This window comes from Giraffa tippelskirchi, chromosome 11 (assembly GCF_054371585.1).
Source record: "Giraffa tippelskirchi isolate mGirTip1 chromosome 11, T2T-mGirTip1v1.2.pri, whole genome shotgun sequence".
Taxonomy (NCBI): Eukaryota; Metazoa; Chordata; class Mammalia; order Artiodactyla; family Giraffidae; genus Giraffa; species Giraffa tippelskirchi.
The window spans coordinates 146,417,090-146,439,458 of record NC_137285.1 but is presented as its reverse complement, the minus strand read 5'-3'; the positions used below and the strand labels follow the sequence as shown (position 1 = coordinate 146,439,458).

The 22,369-nt window shown below is 37.5% G+C and overlaps 1 protein-coding gene across 47 annotated transcripts in view; it reads left to right on the top strand.

Moving 5' to 3' along the window:
- The window catches only part of CKAP5 (cytoskeleton associated protein 5), a 102,075-nt gene that overhangs the window by 42,164 nt on the left and 37,542 nt on the right, over positions 1-22,369 (top strand). For all 47 annotated transcript variants that reach the window (XM_081538583.1, XM_081538566.1, XM_081538548.1 and 44 more), the window contains 11 exons: positions 711-824; positions 6,387-6,491; positions 10,054-10,143; positions 10,249-10,413; positions 10,905-11,033; positions 11,786-11,968; positions 15,229-15,342; positions 15,630-15,740; positions 16,728-16,820; positions 20,072-20,257; positions 20,761-20,855. In XM_081538583.1, the coding sequence (XP_081394709.1) occupies positions 711-824; positions 6,387-6,491; positions 10,054-10,143; positions 10,249-10,413; positions 10,905-11,033; positions 11,786-11,968; positions 15,229-15,342; positions 15,630-15,740; positions 16,728-16,820; positions 20,072-20,257; positions 20,761-20,855 (1,385 nt within the window). The remainder of the gene's footprint in view (positions 1-710; positions 825-6,386; positions 6,492-10,053; positions 10,144-10,248; positions 10,414-10,904; positions 11,034-11,785; positions 11,969-15,228; positions 15,343-15,629; positions 15,741-16,727; positions 16,821-20,071; positions 20,258-20,760; positions 20,856-22,369) is intronic.

Below are 22,369 nucleotides of genomic sequence, written 5' to 3'. Positions count from 1 at the left end.
TGGTTATTTACTGACGATCTACCTCTGCTCTCAGCTCCTTGAGTATTCTGTTATCTTCTGATTAACAAATACATATTTGATAAATTGAAGTGAATTATGATTTCCTCCAGGGTGATGCGTTTGTCATCTTTGTATCCCTAGTTCTTTCCAACAGTGAATATTCCAATTCAGATTCTAGTGAAGCATTTTCTACTTTATGACCACAAAACAAACAAACAAAAATAACACTATAGCTACAATTTGGAAAACTGATATCCAGAATTAGAACAGTATTGGTTGTTGGTTATATGTTTGTTCTTGTCTGGTGTTTCTAATGTTATCAATATAGAAATTCGTCTCTCCTGTAGATATGCTACTGTGAGATATGCTAGAAATGCTTTCTATTAGTGTTTTCTGTTTAACACTTGCTTAAAATTTACCTAGAAAATGATAAGATCAATCTATGGTATTTCATCCTGCTTATTTATTATAGACCATTAGGATTATGAAATGTTACAAAAATACTTTTTACATATGAACAAAATTTTATACACATGAATTTAACATCCTGCTTGGCTACATAGTTTTGTAATGTTGATTTCTAACTAGCTTTAGAAAGTTTCTAAAAAACAAAAAAATAGATATCTTTGAATTAGTAGCACGCAAGAAGTAGACTTTTGTTTTGCTTTCTTATTTTCTTTTCTCCAAGTGACTCATATTGTGTCTTGTAGGAGGCAAAAAAATGGCAAGAAAGAAAAGAAGCCCTGGAAGCTGTAGAAGTACTAGTGAAAAACCCCAAACTGGAAGCAGGCGATTATGCAGATTTAGTAAAAGCTCTGAAGAAGGTAAACATGAAGAGATTCAGCATTGGTATCCCAACAGCAGACCAGGGCATTGTTTTTCTTCATCAGTCATCTTTTTTATCACAGTTAGCACCGCCGTTTGGGGAACACTGTTGATTGTTTTTTAATTATATGCACACATTTTTTTAAGGGTTATTTAAAATGATCGGTCTTAGGTTAGTTTAGAGGGATTGTTTTTTAATCTTTGTTAATTATCACTTTAACTGTAAATATGCTATTTGATAGCATACACAAACATTAAGAAATAGAGAATCTTGCTGATCTAGAACCAAATATTCTAGTTTTATAATTCTACAGAATGAGCTTTTTAAATTGGGTCTATTTAATGGAACAGTACTCTTGCCTGGAAAATCCTATGGACGGGGGAGCCTGGTAGGCTGCAGTCCATGGGTTCACTGGGGGTCGGAGATGACTGAGCGACTTCACTTTCACGCATTGGAGAAGGAAATAGCAACCCACTCCAGTGTTCTTGCCTGGAGAATCCCAGGGACGGGGGAGCCTGGTGGGCTGCCGTCTGTGGGGTCGCACAGAGTCGGACACGACGGAAGTGACTTAGCAGCAATGGAACAAATATTAAATATGAAGAGTATTTTTCATTAGGTAGTGAGTGATACCACACTATTAGCATGTAAAGTGAAGTGCAGGACCTGAGGATATGTAGTCAGTTATAAAGCAGATAAGTACTAAATAAGAAAGAAATATTTTAGAAAATACTCTTTGGTATTACTTAGTTCCAAGCAAGTTGAATGCTGAGGTGGATATTTTTGTATGTAGTGGCTTTTCATAAAATCTGTAAGTCAGGTCAGACGCTTGTGGATGTTGTTTTTTTTTTTTTTAATTTTATTAGGGGTGAAGTGAAGTCGCTCAGTCGTGTTCGACTCTTTGCGACCCCATGGACCAGGCTCCTACGTCCACGGAATTTTCCATGCAAGAGTACTGGAGTGGGTTGCCATTTCCTTCTCCAGTGGATGTTGTTTTAATAGAGCTTAAGAGCAGACTCTGAAGACGTCTTCCTTTTTTTTTTTTGAAGGCGTCTTCTTGAATATAGCAAGGATAGAATGTTTTATTTGCTTCTTCAGCTTGAAATTACAGAGGATTGGCATGGTAGAGGGTGAGGGAGGTTACTCTTTAATTATATGTATATGTAAGTAGAGTAATTCTCATTATTCTTGGTAGTTATGTTCTGTAATGTCACCACAAACACTGAATTAGCAAATGCTGAACCATTGCTCCAAGAGAAGATACAGGGTTAAGGTCTTACAGCCCTATGGTCACGTTTTCATCAACTGATCAGTGCATAACCTTGTTTTATTCTGTTTGAAAATGTCTTACTCACTATATGTTATCGATTCCTTAACATTGAACTCACAGCCAACAGCAGTATAACTCATGCCTGAACAGAGCCTACCTAACACATTTATTTTCTCTGAAAGAGACATCGCTGCCTTTTTGCATGTAAGAACACCAGAGAACACCTCAGCACTATACTTGGAGGTCATTTTAAACAGTGGAAGCACCAACCAAAAGCACAAAAATGCAGAAAAAAACCAATGGCAGTAAACTAGACTATGAAAAAGACATTGTTTACAGTGTGAGAGCTAAAAGACAAAGGCAGAGTATTGCATTGTTCATCTCAGCTGGGAATGTGCACATCAGGCAATTCAGATTTTTCCCAGCTCTGTGCTTATCTGTGAGTAACCAGGAAAGTGCCTCAATTATTGATTTGGGGCTTATCAGTTAATTTTAACGGGTAGATGAATTTGCAAATGTGAAATTCATGAATAATGAGGCTGAACTGTATTTTCTCACAGTTAGTCTTCCTTTGCTTTCCTCCAAGTAGGATTTGGAGACAGGGATATAATTTGTCAAAATCATTGTTCCTCTGTCATCTCTCTTGAAGAGCCACAGACCCAGGCAAGACTACAGTCATCTCTCGATATCCCCAGGTTGGGGGCAGAGAGGGGCAGAGTGTTGGTTCCAGGAGCTCCCACCTGTACTAAAATCTGCTCAAGTTCCTGGTATAAAAAAGGCATAGTACAATGAATACTGTTGGCCTCTGGAATCTGCAGTTACAAAGGACTGACTGTCCTTAAAGGGGATTGCCCTAGGGAAAAGATTCACCAACCTGGGGCCTAGGAGGAAAGAGGAAGGGTAGAAGGCAGTAAGAGGGATTCTGGTAGCCTTGAAGAGAGCTTCAGATTCTCTGTAAGTTCTACCATATAGTTTTTTTAATCAGGAATCTTATGGAAACATGATATATTGCACTGAATTCTCAATGCCTCAAATAAAAGCTTTTATTTTTCCTTATGTAATGAGCAGGAATGTTAATTGGATTCAGGAATGTTAATAATTGATGTTCGCTACATGCATTTTCTTAGGATATTAGCTTTTCAGATGAAAACTGTTCTGTGATTTCCACTGGCTTTGTGACTATGAATATAAACTCTCACTGTATTCTATACAGAGAAGGTCATGGATTTTTATATCTGGGTAGACATAAACAGTGGATCTGTGTGAGATCTTACGGTAGCAAGAGGCACTTCTTTCCCTCTTCACATGGTGGAGTTGGGGCAGTCAATCAGAGGCTACAGACCAGTAAAAAGAAACTTAATTTTGTGGCTAAAATATTTAAAACCATGAAAAATTAATGTCAATATAAATTAACATGAAACATGACATTTTTGTTTTTGTATTTTCTATTTTAGTTACTTGTAGACAAAAATAAACTTTATATCCATATTGTTTTTGTTTTATTATATAGTTGATTTATAGTGTTGTGTTATTTTCTATTGTACAGCAAAGTGATTCAGTTATACATATGTATATATATTCTTTTTAATATTTTTTCCATTATAGTTTATCCCAAGAAATTGAATATAGTTCCCTGTTCAGTACAGTAGCACCTTATTGTTTATTGATCTTCTGTATGCTAGTTTGCATGTGCTAATCCCACTCTTAATCCTTCCCTCCCCACGCCCCTGCCCCATGTCTGGCGCCAGGTCCCTATTATATTGACTTAATTGGTCTTTGTGGACCCATCCCTCTTCTCTCCATGGTCTTTATCAAGTAATCTTACTAGTTTCCCAGTTTTTTCCTTAAATACAGGTAGTAAAAAGGTACTCATTTTGAAATTCCTCACAGTGTTCCTGAAATAATTTCTTTTTTAAATTTTTAAAAAGCTAGTTATTTATTTTTGGCTGAACTGGATCCCCATTGCTGCACAGGGGCTCCCTTTAGTCGGGGTGGCAGAGGCCATGCTTTGTTGTGCTGTGCAGACTTCTGGTGGCCGTGGCCCTGTTGGTATTGTCTGTCAGCAGTGTTTTTGTTTTGATTACTGCTTAGTGGCTCACATTACTAGTTAAAGGTAGTAATTGATTATTACTTAAACTCAATTAAGCAAAAGTGACAGCAATTTTAATTACAGAGTAGTTCCCATTATTTAGATTAAATTAACATTGTGAGCTAAAACTTTTCTTTCCCTGATCTCAAACAGAATTACTGACATTTTCTTCAGCTCTGAAATGGAGTCCCTCCATGTACACTATTTTTCTTAAAAATAAACACTTTTCCATTTTCCCCATTCCTGTTTCCCAGTTAAGAACCACTTGTTTTGTCAAACTGGGATGTGTGAGAATGAGTGTTAATAGGCAAATATTGTACTGGATGCCTGGTTCATCACTTACCAATAAATCCACTTAGTCTTTTGCTGTATCCTGAACTATAATAGGTTCACAAGATCCTCTTCAAAACTTTGCATTAGGGTCATCAGTGTCTAAGATTCAATTTCCACTGGTTACTGCTCTCATGGTAATGTTAGATAGTCTCTTAAGAAGTGGATTGAATGATGTCCTTTAACTAGGCCAGTGTAACAAAAGCACCTTGAACTGTATTAAAATACTGATGTCCAAATCTCATCCCAAATTCATTGAAGTAGGATCTCTTGGAATGGGGTCTAGCGTGCTTTTGATGACCTTTCCTAGAATATATGTTTAGGTGCTACATACAAAATCTAGCATGTAAATAATACCTGAGAGATATTTTAGTAAGGAAAAATAATCCAGACACAAATCCTAATAATATGTTCAATACAAAAATGGATAGAATTTTAATACCTAGACTTATAGTAATTATAGATTTAACAAAACATTTGTTGGGACCCTGATCTCATCTTCTCATAAGGAAAATAAATTTGCCATGAGTTTAGAAGGAGAATGTGCTTTTAGTAAAGATAGCAAAAGCTTTGCCGTCAAAGCAGACCTAGGTTTGAATCACAGCACTACCATTTGCTAGCTCTGTGACCTTGAACATGTTAATCTGTATTTAATTTTTGAAATCCACAAAATTGAGATAATAATAGTACTTATTTTATAGAGTAAAAATTGAATAAAGATTATAAAGCACCTATAAAATTATAGCATCTAATTTATTTTTAATAAATGTTTGCCTTTTAATCCTTACTTCTCAGTAGGGAATGTATATATGTAGGTCTGTCTTGCTATGCATAATGCTGTGCATTAGGGGTTCTTTAATTCAGGGAATCTGGAATGAAATGTTCTGCTCATGAAATACCAGATCTTAGGCAAATCCAAAATAGAATGAAAGTATTTCTTCTACCCGGGGAAAGCATGAAAAAGCAAAGATTTGGAGGCACTTTAAAGCATCTTTGTAGCATCAGCTGGCTTGACCAGTAAACCACAGTAAAATCTTAGCAGAAAGGAATTAAGGCATAGTAGTCACTGTCTTGCTAAGTTGATACAAATGCAGCTACTACCTATGAGTTTTGCTAAGTTCTGGGTTTTGCAGGGTATGCTCTAGGAGGGTGGTAGTATTAACACTGCTGGAGGACACTCTGATGAGAGGCTCTGAATACAAATCCGATGGTCATTAGGTAACTAAAACGGCAGCTGCAAGGCTGTAAGCTCCCTCAGAGGAACGGTTGCAGAGGTATTTGCAATTTAGAATCCTCGACAACTTCCCTTTTTTTTTTTCAACATTCTTTTCCATTATTGTTTATCACAGGACACTGAATATAATTCCCTTCTATACAGTAGGACCTTGTTGTTATCCATCCTGTATATAATAGTTTGCATCTCATCAGCTTCTTGAAAGTACCGACAGCACTTTCTACTGGTGCTTCTTGGGTATAAATGTTAGAGCTGCTACTCTGTGGTGTTTTTCAGAGATACTGTCTTTTGACTTTCCCTGCCCCAAAGCAAAGTCAAGAGGCCTCCAGCTTTTCTGCCAGTATGAGAGTCACCTGCACAGTTGTGCAGTGCTGACAGCCCAGACTACCACCAGTGGAGAGTTAAGAGATTTGATGTGGTTGTGTGTATATTTTGTTGGTAGAGCTTTAAGGTAGGAGACTAAACATAAGGAAGAGAAGCGCCCAAATTTTATATTGTCAAAGAAGAATCTTTCCTCTTGTACAAAACAAAGTTGGCTATCCATTACATAATAGCTTTCCGAGTTCTTTTAAGAGTAAATTTTTACTCTTCTTCTTTGGGACTGTGACTCTTCTGTTTTCCTTTTTTCCACCCTTTGTAGGTTGTTGGAAAGGACACCAATGTCATGTTGGTAGCTTTGGCAGCAAAATGTCTTACTGGCCTGGCTGTTGGGCTAAGAAAGAAGTTTGGACAATATGCAGGACATGTAAGTAACACTCCTTTTTTGATATATATTAACAGTGTTATCAAGAATGGATGGCTAATTTGCTTTATGCTTTAAAACAGCTTTTGGCATAAGTTTTATTAGTACTAAGCGTAGCTCATTAAAACATTTATTTTACAATAAAGATGTCAGTTGTAACTAAATTTACTAGCTTTATATAGAAAATCAGGCACTTGACCTAAAGTACTTAATTGAGTTGATTTGCTTATTCATTTACTTACTAATATCCTGTTTTGCTCTTAAAATACAATGTACAGTATAACAGAATGAAATATAACTTGTGATAACCAGAACAGAGTAAAAATGAGAATAGGAAAGGCAGTATAAAACCAGAAATGAGATTAATGTATAAAATGTATAGTGTTTTTCTGTTTTAAAAAGTAACAGTTTACTTATATACTTGAGATGGGCTTCCCTGATGGCTCAGCGGGTAAAGAATCTGCCTGCAATGCAGGAGACCTGAGTTCAATCCTGGGTTGGGAAGATCCCTTAAAGAAGAGAAAGGCTACCCACTCTAGTATTCTGGCCTGGAGAATTCCATGGACTGTATAGTCCATGGGGTTGCAAAGAGTCAGACACGAGTGAGCAACTTTCACTTTCACATACTTGAGATATTTTATATAGGTTACACTGTTGGTGATACATTAGTTTATTATAAGAAACTCTTGACTAGAGACATTTGTTGAATATAAATTTGGAAGCAATCAAGTTTGGGAACAGTTTTAACAAATGCAGTGTTTTCTTTAATTCTGGCATCTGTCAGTTGATCTCTAAATCTTATCTGTATTACTTAGATTGGCTAAGCCTCCTGTAAATTGACTGACTGAACTTTAGGGTTTAACTTGCTAGCCACTTGATCATTTGATTCCCTAGATCGACTTGAGAGTCCCCTAACAGTCTGTAGTCATGCATCAGTTTATATTGTGAAGCAAACATCTAACCTCACTTAGTTATGGTATTTGGAGCTTGCTTACTCATAGCATTAAAAATAATTTTGGAGAACTTAACTGAAAAAAACAAGACACTACCAAATAAAAATAAATCATGACTAGCTTGTTACCAGGGAAATAAAAATAAGGGTCTATACAACCTTGGACATGTAAATCACAAATTGGAGTAAAATTATACTCAGTGTTTTATAGCATTCATTACTTATTACATAGTATCTGTGTGTGTGTGCTGTCAAATGTATTGATTAGCTTTTGGTCAGTTTTGTGTTGCTTAAAATATTTTATACTTTTGCATTAGAAATAACTTTTCAGCTGGAAAACAATTCTTAAAATACATTTTAATTTGCTAATTTTATAGTTGATTATAGATAATTACCTAACCCTCTAGTTTGAATTCTGATTCTGGCTTTCTGATTTGTGTGTGCAGCATAAAGACTGTCTCTTGTGCTTTATAGTTTGGGGTATTTGTCCCCCCTTAAAATTATATACTATGTTTGATATCAAGCATGTTAGTGTGGTTCAGCTTTATTTTCTTTAATTATTTATAAACAGTCTTTTAGCAGTATATATATATGTGAACTTTAGCTTTATAGCTATTAAAATATCTTGATTTTTTTGATTGGTGAAGGGCAAAATGGATAAAAAGTGAAGCCACGACTGTAGCCTGCCAGGCTCCTCTGTCCATGGGATTTTCCAGGCAACAATACTGGAGTGGGTTGCCATTGTCTTCTCCAGTGGATCTTCCTGACCTAGGGATCAAACCTGAGTCTCCCGCACTGCAGGCAGACTCTTTACCATCTGTAAAAGCAAAACTAAAAAACAACAAAAAAATCTCTACCACACTAAAACAAAACCACCAACTCATTTTATGTCATGAAGAGCGGAGGACTGACATTACGATGCATGACAGTCCACACACGCAGTGTGTCCTCTGTGGGTGGTCTCAGCCCCAGTGGGAGTGCGGCACCGTTGAGTTCCAGCTTCTAAACCACAACAGCAAAAAATCTCCCTGCCTCCCTACAACGTGCAGGCTGAGGGGCGGTTCTGGGCTGCTATCTGGTGAAGCATTCAGTTTGCTACTTTGTGTCGCACTTCTCATTCTTTTATTCCCAGTTAATTACTATCTGTATATAATGTCAGTCTGCTAGACCATAACTGAGCAGCTTTCAGGACGGATACCTTGAAGAGTTCTTAGGGAGGTTAAACAAATATTGTAGCCTAACACCCTGCTCTCTAACAAACATGTACACAATGGAAGTGAAGTCTCAAGTAAGGATGGGACAGGCAGAGGGGTTCAGTCTCAGCTGTAAAGCACCCTTCCCCAGACAAATCTAAATGATAGCTTAGTGTGATCATGGGATTTTGTCCATAAAACAAAAAAAAAACTATCAAATGCCGTAATCAATTGAATGGTAACAAATGAAGACTAGATTTTTGGTGGTGAGCCTGCTGTAGTGTATGTGTAAGTCAGATTACCATGTGGCACACAGGAAGCTCAGACTATGAAACAGTAAAAACACACAAACAGTTTCATATTTTTCCATGGAAACTGTATTTCTTCTGATCTCTATCACTTCTGTGAATTTTTTTTTAAAGATTGGGTGGCAGGACGTGCCATTGAGCTTTGCTATGTGTCGTTCTAGACCTTAAAAAAGAACCTTGGTTTCCCTGCTAACACAGTGCCTGGCTACATATATTCAATACGTGTTCTTGGGAGTCACTAAATATTTAATGAATTAGTGATAATTTATAAGACAAAATAGTCACTATAAAAATACTCAGTGTACTGATCTAAACTTAGTACTTGAATAGGAAAATATAATTCTGATCAAAATTGCTATAATTTCTGGTACTATTTCTTTTTTCTTTAGTGTAGTAAAGGGGCAGGAGACATCTCAGTCCAAGTGAGGTCTACCAGAGTCTTGAGTGGGGAGGAAGAATTATACACTACACCTGTTCCCCTACCCTAAATCCACTTAGTTGAGAATCATTTTGTCCAGTAAGAGTTATTACTGATAAAAAATGATTGTAAGGTTGCATGTAAGGTACAGATGCAAAAAAAAAAAAAAAAAAACGTTGAGAAGCATTGCTGTGATGGTACAGGCATAAGATTGTTCTGGCGTAAGATTCTTGTGCCCTTCAAGAAAGGAAGTGATTTTTTAATCCAGCTTAGATGTTTACTTTTTTTTATTTTGGTAGATCCAAACATTGTTTTATTAAGTTTTATTAAGATATGACTTATATACTATAAAACTCACCCTCTCAGAATATATAATTCAGTGGTTTTAGTATATTCATAAGGGTGTATTACCATCACCACTAATTCTAGAGCATTTTCACCACCCCAAAAGGAAACTCTATATCCATGAGCAGTCACTCCCCATTATCCCCTCCCTCTAGACCTTGGCAGCCACTAGTATACTTTCTGCCTCTGTGGATCTGATGTTTTGTATAGATGGAATAATACACGTGTGGTGTGCTCCTTTATGACTGACATCTAGCATCATGTTTTCAAAGGTCATTCATGATGTAGCATGTATTAATCAGTATGTCATTTTTTTTCCCAAATATATTTCAACTGTTCACTTGTAAAGGTTGTACCAACCATTTTGGAGAAATTCAAAGAGAAGAAGCCTCAAGTGGTACAAGCCCTGCAGGAGGCAATTGATGCAATCTTCCTTACTGTAAGTTGAGTTTGTGGTTTTGTCTCTAGTAAAGTTTGTCAACGTGATATTTTTATTGTTCTTTACAGTTGAAAAAAGCTTATTGACCACATTTTCTTTCTAAAGACCACACTACAGAACATCAGTGAGGATGTTTTAGCAGTAATGGATAATAAAAATCCAACTATCAAGCAACAGACATCTCTATTTATTGCAAGAAGCTTCCGCCACTGCACTGCTTCTACCCTGCCAAAGAGCTTACTAAAGCCCTTTTGTGCTGCTCTACTTAAGGTATAGACTCTCTTTGAAATTGGGGGATTGTTTTATACCTAGGCAAGATTTTTTTCTCTACTAATTGTATGCACTGACTACGTGACTGTAGATTATTGTCTTTTGAGGAGCAGACCCTTTGTAGCTTTGGAAATTGAATCCAAAGTCTTGTATCATTTGTGTTCCCATTCTTGAAGAAAAACATAAATTTATAATTCCACTAACTACTAAAAGTTATTTTTATTTGGCCCATAAACTGATATCAGCTATTAAGCTGAATCTGGTCAAGCACAGGCATCCAGTTTAGAGTACTTGAAGGTCATCTGCTTGTGAGGCATTTTGGATAGAGGGTAAGAGGAAGAGTAACTGTTAATTGGCAAAAAGAAAGCTAAGCTTAGTTGCTATGAATTGTAAACAGCAATTCTTTATCTGACAACCCTCAGTCTGAAGTAGAATCAGTAATACCTGAAGTACCTTGTATTAAGATCATTCTGCTTACTTCCGGACTATAGCACATCAATGATTCTGCTCCTGAAGTCAGAGATGCTGCGTTTGAAGCTTTAGGTACTGCTTTGAAGGTGGTTGGTGAGAAAGCAGTAAACCCATTCTTAGCTGATGTAGACAAACTCAAGCTTGATAAGGTAGGTTAGTAATGGATTGTAATGAAATTGGATAACAGTCCTGTCTCTGTGCATTATAGATTTGTCTGCTGGTGTACTTTTGATCAGAGTTTCTTGATTAGTAGAAATATTTTCAAATTATAAAAAATAAAATTGAGTGGACCAATCTTTAGAAGAAATAAAAATGATGTCTTAAGTTAATTTCATTTCTAATATCTGGAAAATTGCCTTTCTAAATATGAATGTCTACCATCAAAAGTGTGATTATTATTTGTTTTAAATTTTGTATTGGAGTATAGTTGATTTACAGTGTTGTGTGAGTTTCTGCTATACAGCAAAGTGAATCAGTTATTCATATATCCACTCTTCTTTAGATTCTTTCCCACATAGGTCACTACAGAGTATTGAGTAGAGTTCTCTGTGCTATATAGTAGGTTCTTATTAGTTATCTGTTTTTTATATCGTAGTGTATATATATCAATCCCAGTCTCCCAAATTATCCCCCCCATTTCCCCCACTAAACGTAAACTTGTTTTCTACAAAAATGTGATTATTATAAGCTTCGTAAATTTTTCTTTGCATAGACATATAATGTAAGATGTCATTGATGTATATCTATTGCCAAGAAAATATGGATAGTTATCTTTGTTGAAAAGAAAGCTTTTCTCTCTGAATTCTCATATAGTTGTGGTTTAGAAATGACTTACTAAATAATGCGGTGATTGTGTTTCAAAGTTGGGCTCAATAATGTCTATGTCAATTTCGTGTTCCAGATCAAAGAATGTTCAGAAAAAGTAGAGCTGGTACATGGTAAGAAAGCTGGACTTGCAGCTGACAAGAAGGAGTTCAAGCCTGTGCCTGGAAGGGCGGCTGCTTCAGGGGCTGCAGGAGATAAGGACACAAAGGACACCTCAGCACCCAAACCAGGACCCTTAAAAAAGGCACCTGCTGCTAAGGTTAATAAATGACTTGGAAAATGTGGTTTAAAAATTAGAATTTAGTAAGGTAGGGTCTGAATCTCAGGTTCATAGTCATTCTTCAGTATGATTTTATTTGAGAGACGAACACATGACAACATTGAGAATACAGCAGAGCATGTTTCAATGAAGACAAGATATTCCAACAGTACATTTGGTTATTTGAAACCTGTATAAAGATAAAAATGATAATGAAGATATGGAAGTATATTTTAAGGCATCAGAAAGTACCATTAAATGAAGAGAGAGTGTGACGGGCCACTTAACATTAATAACAGCACCTTGGTCATTTTGCTAGTAACGCTCCGGAGTTGTTTCACCAAGCTTCCATTCTGTCAAGGGCCCCCCTTCACCTTGTAGTGTAGAAGAGGGGAAGATGCTCAAGGGCTAATACGACTTTCTTACAGTGAACACTTTTCCTGGACTGGATTCTCTTAAGCATCAAGTTATCTTCTGCAAATGCTAGAAGTTTAATTCTCTTTCCTACCCTGAATCCCAGCCTGGAGTTAGGAGAAAAGAACTAATATTTAGTGAACCTCACTTTGTGATGCATTTTGCCTACTTAATCTCATTTAATTGTCATAACAACTCTTGAAATAAGTGTTTTGTGATCCCTGTTTTTCCAGAAAAGCAAACTGAGGCTCAGCAAGGTTAAGTGTGCTGCTCCTGCTCTTACAGCTCACTTGTTTGTTTCCTCTGTCTCCCACACTGTATCACAGCTCACTTACAGTTCACTTGTTTGTTTCCTCCGTCTCCCACACTGTATCACAGCTCACTTACAGTTCACTTGTTTGTTTCCTCTGTCTCCCACACTGTATTACAGTTCACTTACAGTTCACTTGTTTGTTTCCTCTGTCTCCCACACTGTATTACAGCTCACTTACAGTTCCCTTGTTTGTTTCCTCTGTCTCCCACACTGTATTACAGCTCACTTACAGTTCACTTGTTTGTTTCCTCTGTCTCCCACACTGTATTACAGCTCACTTACAGTTCACTTGTTTGTTTCCTCTGTCTCCCACACTGTATTACAGTTCACTTACAGTTCACTTGTTTGTTTCCTCTGTCTCCCACACTGTATTACAGTTCACTTACAGTTCACTTGTTTGTTTCCTCCGTCTCCCACACTGTATTACAGCTCACTTACAGTTCACTTGTTTGTTTCCTCCGTCTCCCACACTGTATTACAGCTCACTTACAGTTCACTTGTTTGTTTCCTCTGTCTCCCACACTGTATTACAGCTCACTTACAGTTCACTTGTTTGTTTCCTCTGTCTCCCACACTGTATTACAGTTCACTTACAGTTCACTTGTTTGTTTCCTCTGTCTCCCACACTGTATTACAGTTCACTTACAGTTCACTTGTTTGTTTCCTCTGTCTCCCACACTGTATTACAACCCTTAAGGAAGAGAGAGCTTGTCACAGGTTGACCCCTTGTGCACAGAAGAGGCTCTGGCATACAACAGGAATTCTGCATATATTTGTTGAATGTCCAGAGTTGCAGAACTGGGATTTGAACCCAGGTATCTCTAGCTGCAGAGCCTGTGTGCTGTCTTTCATGTTGTGCTGTCTCTTCAGTACTCTAGTACAGGGAGTTGGCAGCTGTTTTCTGCTTTCTCACCAGCTCCTGCCTCTCTGGACAGTGACCTGGGAACCACACCTTGAGACCTTTTCTTATCTTGCCGAACATTCCCATGTTAGCTGGCTTTCTTTTATAAGGGATTCTTTTCCTTCCCCCCAGAATAAGCTGTGGACGGGGTAGGAAGGACCTGCTTTTGTTCTTTTAAGAAAATAAGTAGGACAATATCAGCCAATAAATCTACTGAGCCAATAAACGTATATGTGTTTTAAAAAAAAGAAGGAGATTTGTTAACTGAGTTACCTCTCTAGACAGAGTACTATTATGGGAAGGGATCCAGAAGAGGTGTTATAATAAATCAGAGTGTTAAATTTTCTGCTTTTACAGTTAGAAAACAATTAAATTTCTCTTTATGGGATAGTATGAATCAACACAGTCATACTGCTAATGTGAACTGGCAAGTGTTAGAGGTTTTCTTTGATTAAAAACCAGCATCTTAGTTTTGCTTATTACCCCACCTTAAAAGCTCAGAATATGTTCAAGATAACAATGGTTTCAGAACAGGTCTGGATGTTCAAGACTAATTTGGTCCTTTGTAATTTTTGTCTTTTCTTTTTAGGTTTAGACATTTCTTAACATTTAGGCATTGCTTAACAAATACCCAAAATAGGTAGAAGGAGTGATGTATGTTGCCATATTCACGTTACTGCCCTTGACTGTGTACCTTGTGATAAACTGCTATTTTCTTGTGAACGTTCAAAACTGGGGTGAAATAAATTTAAATCAAGATACTTAAATACAATATTAGTGGGTAGAATCCAGTGGGTACAATAAAAAGTATGACCAACTGAAATTTATTCCAGGATTGCAAGGATAGTTTGATATTAATATTAGAAAAATCACTGAATTTATAGATCAAAAGAAATCTAATTTCAGACATTGAAAAGGAACATAATAAATTTCAGCATGTCTTCTTGATAAAAACTCTTACAGAGTTATCATATAGTTTTAACCATATAGAAATGGATGGAACTTTGACATCATTAATATATCATTTTTATAGATTATATGAGTATATTCTTGGAAAACCCAAGCAAGTCATCTGGAAAACTGTTTTACAAAAAAATTTTTTATAAAAAAAATTCAGTGAGATGGCCATCTTCAACATAACTAGAACACTCACTGAAATTGGCATAGCACTTCTTGTCCTTCACAAAGTAGATAGTTCTACAGTGAATAATAATATAATCTCATGTTACTGGAGCACCTTGTGGTCAAATACTGAGTAAATGTTGTAACTCAGGAACTGTCCTTTGCTAGTGTAGGAAAGATCTAGAGGCATTTTAGGTGTCAAACATTAATTCTCAAATTAACCTGTAAATATATATAGTATAAAACCAGCTCATCCTTTGTATTTCATTAGTCTCAATTAGCTCATGTAGAATTCGAGGTTCTTAATACAGCTTCTGCAGAGCTCCGCATGAGTGACCTTCAGGAGGCCAGTCTACCCTTGAAATTGTTAAATTCTGTGGGCAAAAATTACATGGGTTTTTTTGTTGCTGGTTGAGTGATCCCTCATTTTAATCAAATTTGTCTAAGAATGTCTTAAGTATCACTATTCTGAATCCTTACCTGGTTTACTGTTTTTCCGTTTGCTCTTAGCCTGGCGGGCCACCAAAGAAGGGGAAGCCCGCTGCTCAAGGAGGCCCAGGCGGCGCTGGAACCAAGAGCAAGAAAGCAGCAGAGGCTAAAGAAATAGTGGAGCCTGAGCTCTCGGTCAGTGTCGCGCAGCGTGCCTCACACTCGGGACACACAAAGTCAGTGCCTTCGAGGAGATCGAGTTCCTCCTTTGCTGAGCTCTGTAACATATAGTTAATCGATATCTTTTTAACGTATTGAAACTATGCCTTGGCCAAGCTTCCCCTTTAGAGTGGTATAATAGACTCCTCAGATACTGAAGCGCACCTGTGGGAGTGTCCTCGTGGTTTTAGTCGGAGGATTCCTACATTCTTTTCTTCTGTTTCCTTAAGCAATTATCAGTGTTAATGTTTTGTATCTTACAGATTGAAGTATGTGAAGAAAAAGCTTCAGCTGTCCTTCCTGCTACCTGTATACAGCTTCTCGACAGCAGTAACTGGAAGGAAAGGCTGGCCTGTATGGAAGAGTTCCAGAAGGTGGGTGCACAAGGATGAGTTGAATGTGAAAGAAAATTGCATTATAGAGAAGTGATGAATTGGCTGGTGAAGGACTAGTCCTAATTGCTGTGTTTTATAACCAGTGACCATGTTTGATGGATGTTAACTAAAGAGGAGGCAGGGTTTTTGTTTGCTTTTTATCTGTGTTGGGTTTATCTTTCAACATCTGCTTACTGTGGTTTCTGTCAGTTCATAACTTAGTGGTTACTCAAGAAAATTAGGTTTGTTCTGAATTATAAGACTTACATGAATTTTAATATTATATGGTATTAAACCTACTTGTCAAACAGGTCTCTTCACTTAAACCATCCCTCATCAATTTTTTATGTTTCCCTTTTTGTTGTCATGATTCTTAGAAGACTAGACATTATTACTTGGTATGAGAAGCTTCTCTAAAAAACAAAAAATCTGTGTTGGACAGGAGCACAGTGGTTCATTTTGGCACACACTCTTTGGTTCTAATGAGGAGGAGTGTGGAAAAGCTGAAAGAATCCCGAGACTTGAGCTAGGAGACCTGGCTTCCAGTCCTGCGTCCACCACTCAGATTTAGACCTGAATTTGTGCTTCTTTGAAACCTGTATTTATACACGTCTAACCTACTCTACTATGCTATGTCTTTAGGAAAATCAAATAAGTCAAAATATACATAAGCAGTTTCTGCCATACACTAGGCAAATTGAAACTGTTAATGTTACTTTCCATGGGGCAAACTCTTTGTGAATTCCTAAAAAGTTGGGGGGGGGGGGAAGAGTTTCAGTGGCATCACTGTTAACAACCATATACCAAACATCCACCTCAAGAAACAAAGCATTATAACAGAAAGTAAATAAGCTCTCTCTATGACCCACCTCATTTCCATTCCCCTCCCTCCTTTAGAGGTAAACACTTCCTTGATTTTGGATATGCTCTTCCCTTGGAACTCGTTATTAATCCCTTAATTCTCTTACTATCTTGTGTTACTTCAAGGCTGTTGAACTAATGGACCGAACTGAAATGCCATGCCAGGCATTAGTGAGGATGCTGGCCAAGAAGCCTGGATGGAAAGAAACTAATTTTCAGGTATTTTTTAATTAGAGATTTAATGTCTTTTATTGAAGTAATTTTCATTATATCATCCTATGGAGTGTTAGAGAGGTATAGTTTGGTAATGATTTTTAGCTTTTTTTTTTTTTTTAAGTCATTCAGACAACATGTCATCTAATTTTAAATGAATGATAGAATGTATGCATTTTGATTAACACTTAACTCTAACCGTACATTTAGGAGTGTGTGTGCATATATATATAAATAAATATGTGTGTATATGTACACACAAATACTTATTGTTTGCTACTTCATATACATGCATTTTTCTCATTATTTAGGCCTGGAAGCCCTCTACTCTCATCTAGGGAGGAAAAACAATGAGATAGCTTTCTTATTTCTTTGGATAAAAAGTAAATGTAGTCTTTAAATTGCTAATAAAAAATGACCACATAATCAGTTTAACTCATTAACTGATGCTAGAGATGAAGTTGAGCATTACCGTTTTCTAGTCTCAAAAAAAGCAGATGTAAAGGGAGACATAGGAGAGTAATACATGAGGGAGAGTGAGAAGAGTTTTCCTCCCCTCTAGACGGTCAGTGAGGGTCTGAAATGGATCAGGTCTCTCTTCGGGTCCCTGCTAGCCTCTTGGTGATTTCTGTTCTGCCGCCTCCTGTTCTCTGTTCAAGACCCTTAGTTCCCTAGCACACTGTCCCTTAGCACTGCGTCACAGAGCGCCTCATCTGTGCCTCAGAAGTCCCCCTGCCAAACGGTTCCTGTGCTGCCTTCTTCCCCTCACGCCACCGCTCTTACAGTTCTCTCGGTGCAGCTTCTCAGGTAGTTGAAAGCAGCACACCTGACTTGAGCTGATGACCCTCTGGGTGTTAGATCCGTAACAAGAGGTAATTTTATACATACTTTTCCTTTATAACGACTTCCTTAGCATATAGAACTCTTTTAGAGGGTACAGTGGAGCTGTTTTTAGTCTATTCACATAGCTCTGCAACTCCTACCACCATATAATTTTAGAATATTTTCATCGCCCCCCCCAAAAAAGCCCCATACCTATCAGCAGCCACTCACTATTCCTCCCCAAGTCTCCACCCCCAATCCCTGGCAACTATTAATCTACTTTTTCTGTGTATCACTTTGCCTGGACATTTCATAAGTGGGATGATGTGACTTTTTGTGTCTGACTTTTACTTTGCATCATGTTTTCAAGGTTCATCCGTATTGCAGCATGTATCAACTCTACAGTCTCTTAATGCTGAACAATATTCCTGGTGTGGATATACAACATTTTATTTACCCATTCATAAGTTGATGGGCATTTACATTGTTTCTGCTTTGGAGCTGTTGCAAGTAATGCTGCTGTGAATATTCATGTGCAGGTTTTCATGTGAACACATGTACATACCTAGAAGTAGAATTGCTAAGGCTTATGGTAATTCTGTTTAACTACTTGAGGAACTGTCAAACCTTATTCACACTAGCAGTGCAAAAGAGTTGAGTTCCTGTTTCTCTACTTCCTTGCCAACACCTGTTATTTAAATTTTCAAACAGGACAAAAGAAAATATTTATGGTCAAAAGGGTCTGAAATCCCAAACATCTGCCATTGTCACTTTAACATCTTTAAATTGTTTTTCACAGTTCCTTCCATTCCTCCTCTTAAAAATCTACAAGTTCTTTAAATCTCTTGATTTCTGGGGCGGCGAGTGGTGTGTATGTGTGTGTGTGTTTGTGTATACATGAGGGTTGTAATTTTTTTTGTGGGCAATTCTTATTAGGACTCTGAGTTAGTATGGTCATTTATTATGGATTTCAGGATATGCACTCAGTACTGTATGCAAATAACCCTAAGAGGAGGAGAATATAGAAATTACTGTATGCTTTTCAGTTCATAAACTTCATGCAGTAACATTGCTTGTTAGTATTTTAAAACATTGAGTGGTTTGGGTTTTTTCTCTTAGCTACTTTAAAATTAATAATAATCAATTTTATTGATTATTAAAGTCAGCTACTTTCAGTTCAGTTCAGTCGCTCACTAGTGTCCGACTCTTTGCGACCCCATGAATAGCAGCACACCAGGCCTCCCTGTCCATCACCAACTCCCAGAGTCTACCCAAACTCATGTCCATCGAGTCGGTGACGCCATCCCACCATATCATCCTCTGTTGTCCCCTTTTCCTCCTTCCCCCAATCCTTCCCAGCATAAGAGTCTTTTCCAATGAGTCAACTCTTCGCATCAGGTGGCCAAAGTATTGGAGTTTCAGCTTCAACGTCAGTCCTTCCAATGAACACCCAGGACTGATCTCTTTTAGGATGGACTGGTTGGATCTCCTTGCAGTCCAAGGGACTCTCAAGAGTCTTCTCCAACACCACAGTTCAAAAGCATCAATTCTGCGCTCAGCTTTCTTCACCGTCCAACTCTCACATCCATACATGACCACTGGAAAAACCATAGCCTTGACTAGACGGACTTTTGTTGGCAAAGTAATGTCTCTGCTTTTTAATATGCTATCTAGGTTGGTCATAACTTTCCTTCCAAGGAGTAAGCGTCTTTTAATTTCATGGCTGCAGTCACCATCTGCAGTGATTTTGGAGCCCGAAAAAATAAAGTCTGACACTGTTTCCACTATTTCCCCATCTGTTTCCCATGGAGTGATGGGACCAGATGCCATGATCTTAGTTTTCTGAATTTTGAGCTTTAAGCCAACTTTTTCACTCTCCTCTTTCACTTTCAACAAGAGGCTTTTTAGTTCTTCTTCACTTTCTGACATAAGGGTGGTGTCATCTGCATATCTGAGGTTATTGATATTTCTCCCGGCAATCTTGATTCCAGCTTGTGCTTCTTCCAGCCCAGCATTTCTCATGATGTACTCTGCATATAAGTTAAATAAGCAGGGTGACAATATACAGCCTTGACATACTCCTTTTCCTATTTGGAACCAGTCTGTTGTTCCATGTCCGGTTCTAACTGTTGCTTCTTGACCTAAAGGATAAAAATTATTTTGTTTCTTGGTTTAAAATTTGATTCTAGTTTGATCATGTTTTCAGCTGTCCCTAACTGTTACATCTTCAGGCTACTATAAAAATAAGTAAATAGATAAATATTTAGGGGGAATTCCCTGATGGTTCAGTGGTTAGGACTTTGTGTTCTCACTGCCAAGGGCCTGGGTTCAATTCCTGATCAGAGAACTAAGATCCTGTAAGCCACATGGCATAGCCTGAAAAAGAAAGATGTCTTTGGCTTACTTATAATTTTCTGATACTTACCGTTGTTCAGGTGATGCAAATGAAGCTTCACATAGTTGCTTTGATTGCCCAGAAGGGAAATTTTTCCAAAACTTCAGCACAGATCGTCTTGGATGGACTTGTAGACAAGATTGGAGATGTGAAATGTGGGAACAATGCAAAAGAAGCTATGACAGCAATAGCTGAAGCTTGTATGTTGCCATGGACAGCTGAACAGGTTAGTGACACGGAGTGCTCTTTCTTCAGGTTTCCCCAGTTTTTTCCCCAGTTTTAATTTAAGGTTACTAGTTAAACTTTAGTTCTTTTTTTCTCGAGTAAAACCACTCTGATACTGCATTTTAATTTTTACCTTTAGTAGTAACTGTTGCATGATAATTAAAATTGTCTTAGTCAAAAATATTCTATTAAGGATGAGAGTAATTTTCTCTTAAGACATTATAAGAGACCAGCAATGAAAAGTTGTAAACTGTCCAGAATTCTTTTTTAATTTTTTATTGAAGTCGAGTTGATTTACAATACTGTGAGAATGCTTTTAATACTACTGTCACTTACCTTACTTTCTCAAGTTAAACATGTCTAAGGCATTCTTGCCGTTGCTCTCGCGTCAGAAGAGACATGCTCAATCCACTTCTGCCTTAATGTCAGGCTATATTTCCACAAGAAATATGAGAGAAAACTCAGATCGGTTTGGTTTTTTGTAAGTTTGTTTTTCTGTTCCAGGTTATGTCAATGGCGTTCTCACAGAAGAATCCCAAGAATCAATCAGAAACTCTAAACTGGCTATCAAATGCAATAAAAGAATTTGGTTTTTCTGGGTAAGTCAGAAAGAAATCAAGTACTTGTTTTGCCACTCTTAACTGGTGATTATATTTGTTGTAGCTATCTCTGCTTATTTCTGAGAAGCCAGAGCTCGATTGTCTAATTTATATAAAACAAAACTACCTTTGTTCCTAAAAAGCCTGTATTGGCTTGTTGTCCTGCATTTTGATATCCACTAACATTAGGGTTCTCTAAATTAGTTTTCTTCAGTATTTATGATTGATCCACAGAAAAGCCAGTTCCAAGGATTTCTAGTTAAATACATTTGGAAATTACTATATAAAATCACATTTGTTTAGAAATCTGTAGTGCACTTTGGAAAATTAAAGACTCTTAGAAGTCATGCAATAAAGGCACTTGTTTCTTTATTTTTATTAATTTATTTGGCTGCATCGGGTCTTAGTTGCGGCACACAGGAACTTTCGTTGCGGCACGTGGACTCCAGAGCCCACAGGCTCAACAGCTGTGGTGTGCAGGCCTAGTTGCTCCGTGGCATGTGGGATCCCAGGTCCCCAACCAGGGGTTGAGTCCCTGTCCTCTGCATTGCACAGTGGATTTCAACCTCTGGACCCCAAGGGAAGTCCCACAGATGTTTGTTTAACCCACTCTTTCCCAAAGTTATTTGCTTGTTGAACACATTGGTTTATAGTAGTCTCCCTTGGTCTGTGGTTTCTCCTTCCACAGTTTGTTACTTGCAGTCAACAACAGTCAGAAAATACTAAATGGAAAGTTTCAGAAATAAACAATTCACAAGTTTTAAATTGTGGGCCATCCTGAGTCGCATGATGAAATCTCACTCTGTCCTGCTCAGGATATGATTCATGCCTTTATCCAGTGGATTCCCCCCATTAGTCACTGAGGATTCTCTCAGTTATCAGATCACCTCTGTGGTGTTGCAGTGCTCCTGTCCAAGTAACCCTTATTTTACTTAATAATGGTCCCAAAGTGCAAGAATAGAGATGCTGGCAATTTGGAAATGCCAAAGAGAAGGTGCAAAGTGCTTCCTTTACATGACAAAGTGTAAGTTCTTAACTCAGGAAAGAAGAAAAGAATGTGCTAAGGTTGCTAAGATCTACAGTAAGAGCAAATCTTCTATCCATAAATTGTAAAGGAAAAAGAAATTTCACACCTCAAACTGCAAGCTTAGTTAAGATAGAAAAGGCATTAAATTTGTGGATGAAAGGCATGAGCAGAAATTGTCATTGATGGGAATGTGTTCCACCCAAAAGCATGGAGTCTATATGAGGACTTCAGTAAGGAATGCCATGAAACAGGTGACACCAAGCCATTTACTGCAAGTAAGAATGGTTACACGGATTCAGAAACAGGTTTGGACTGAAAAATATAATAATTACTGGAGTGGTTGCATTTACCAGTGAAGCAGCTGCTGCCACATTTCTGGTAGAGTTGAAAAAATTGATTAAGGAGAAAGACCACATTTGCATAACTTGTATTACAGTATATTGTTATAATCGTTCTATAATTAGTTATTATTCATCTCTTACTGCGT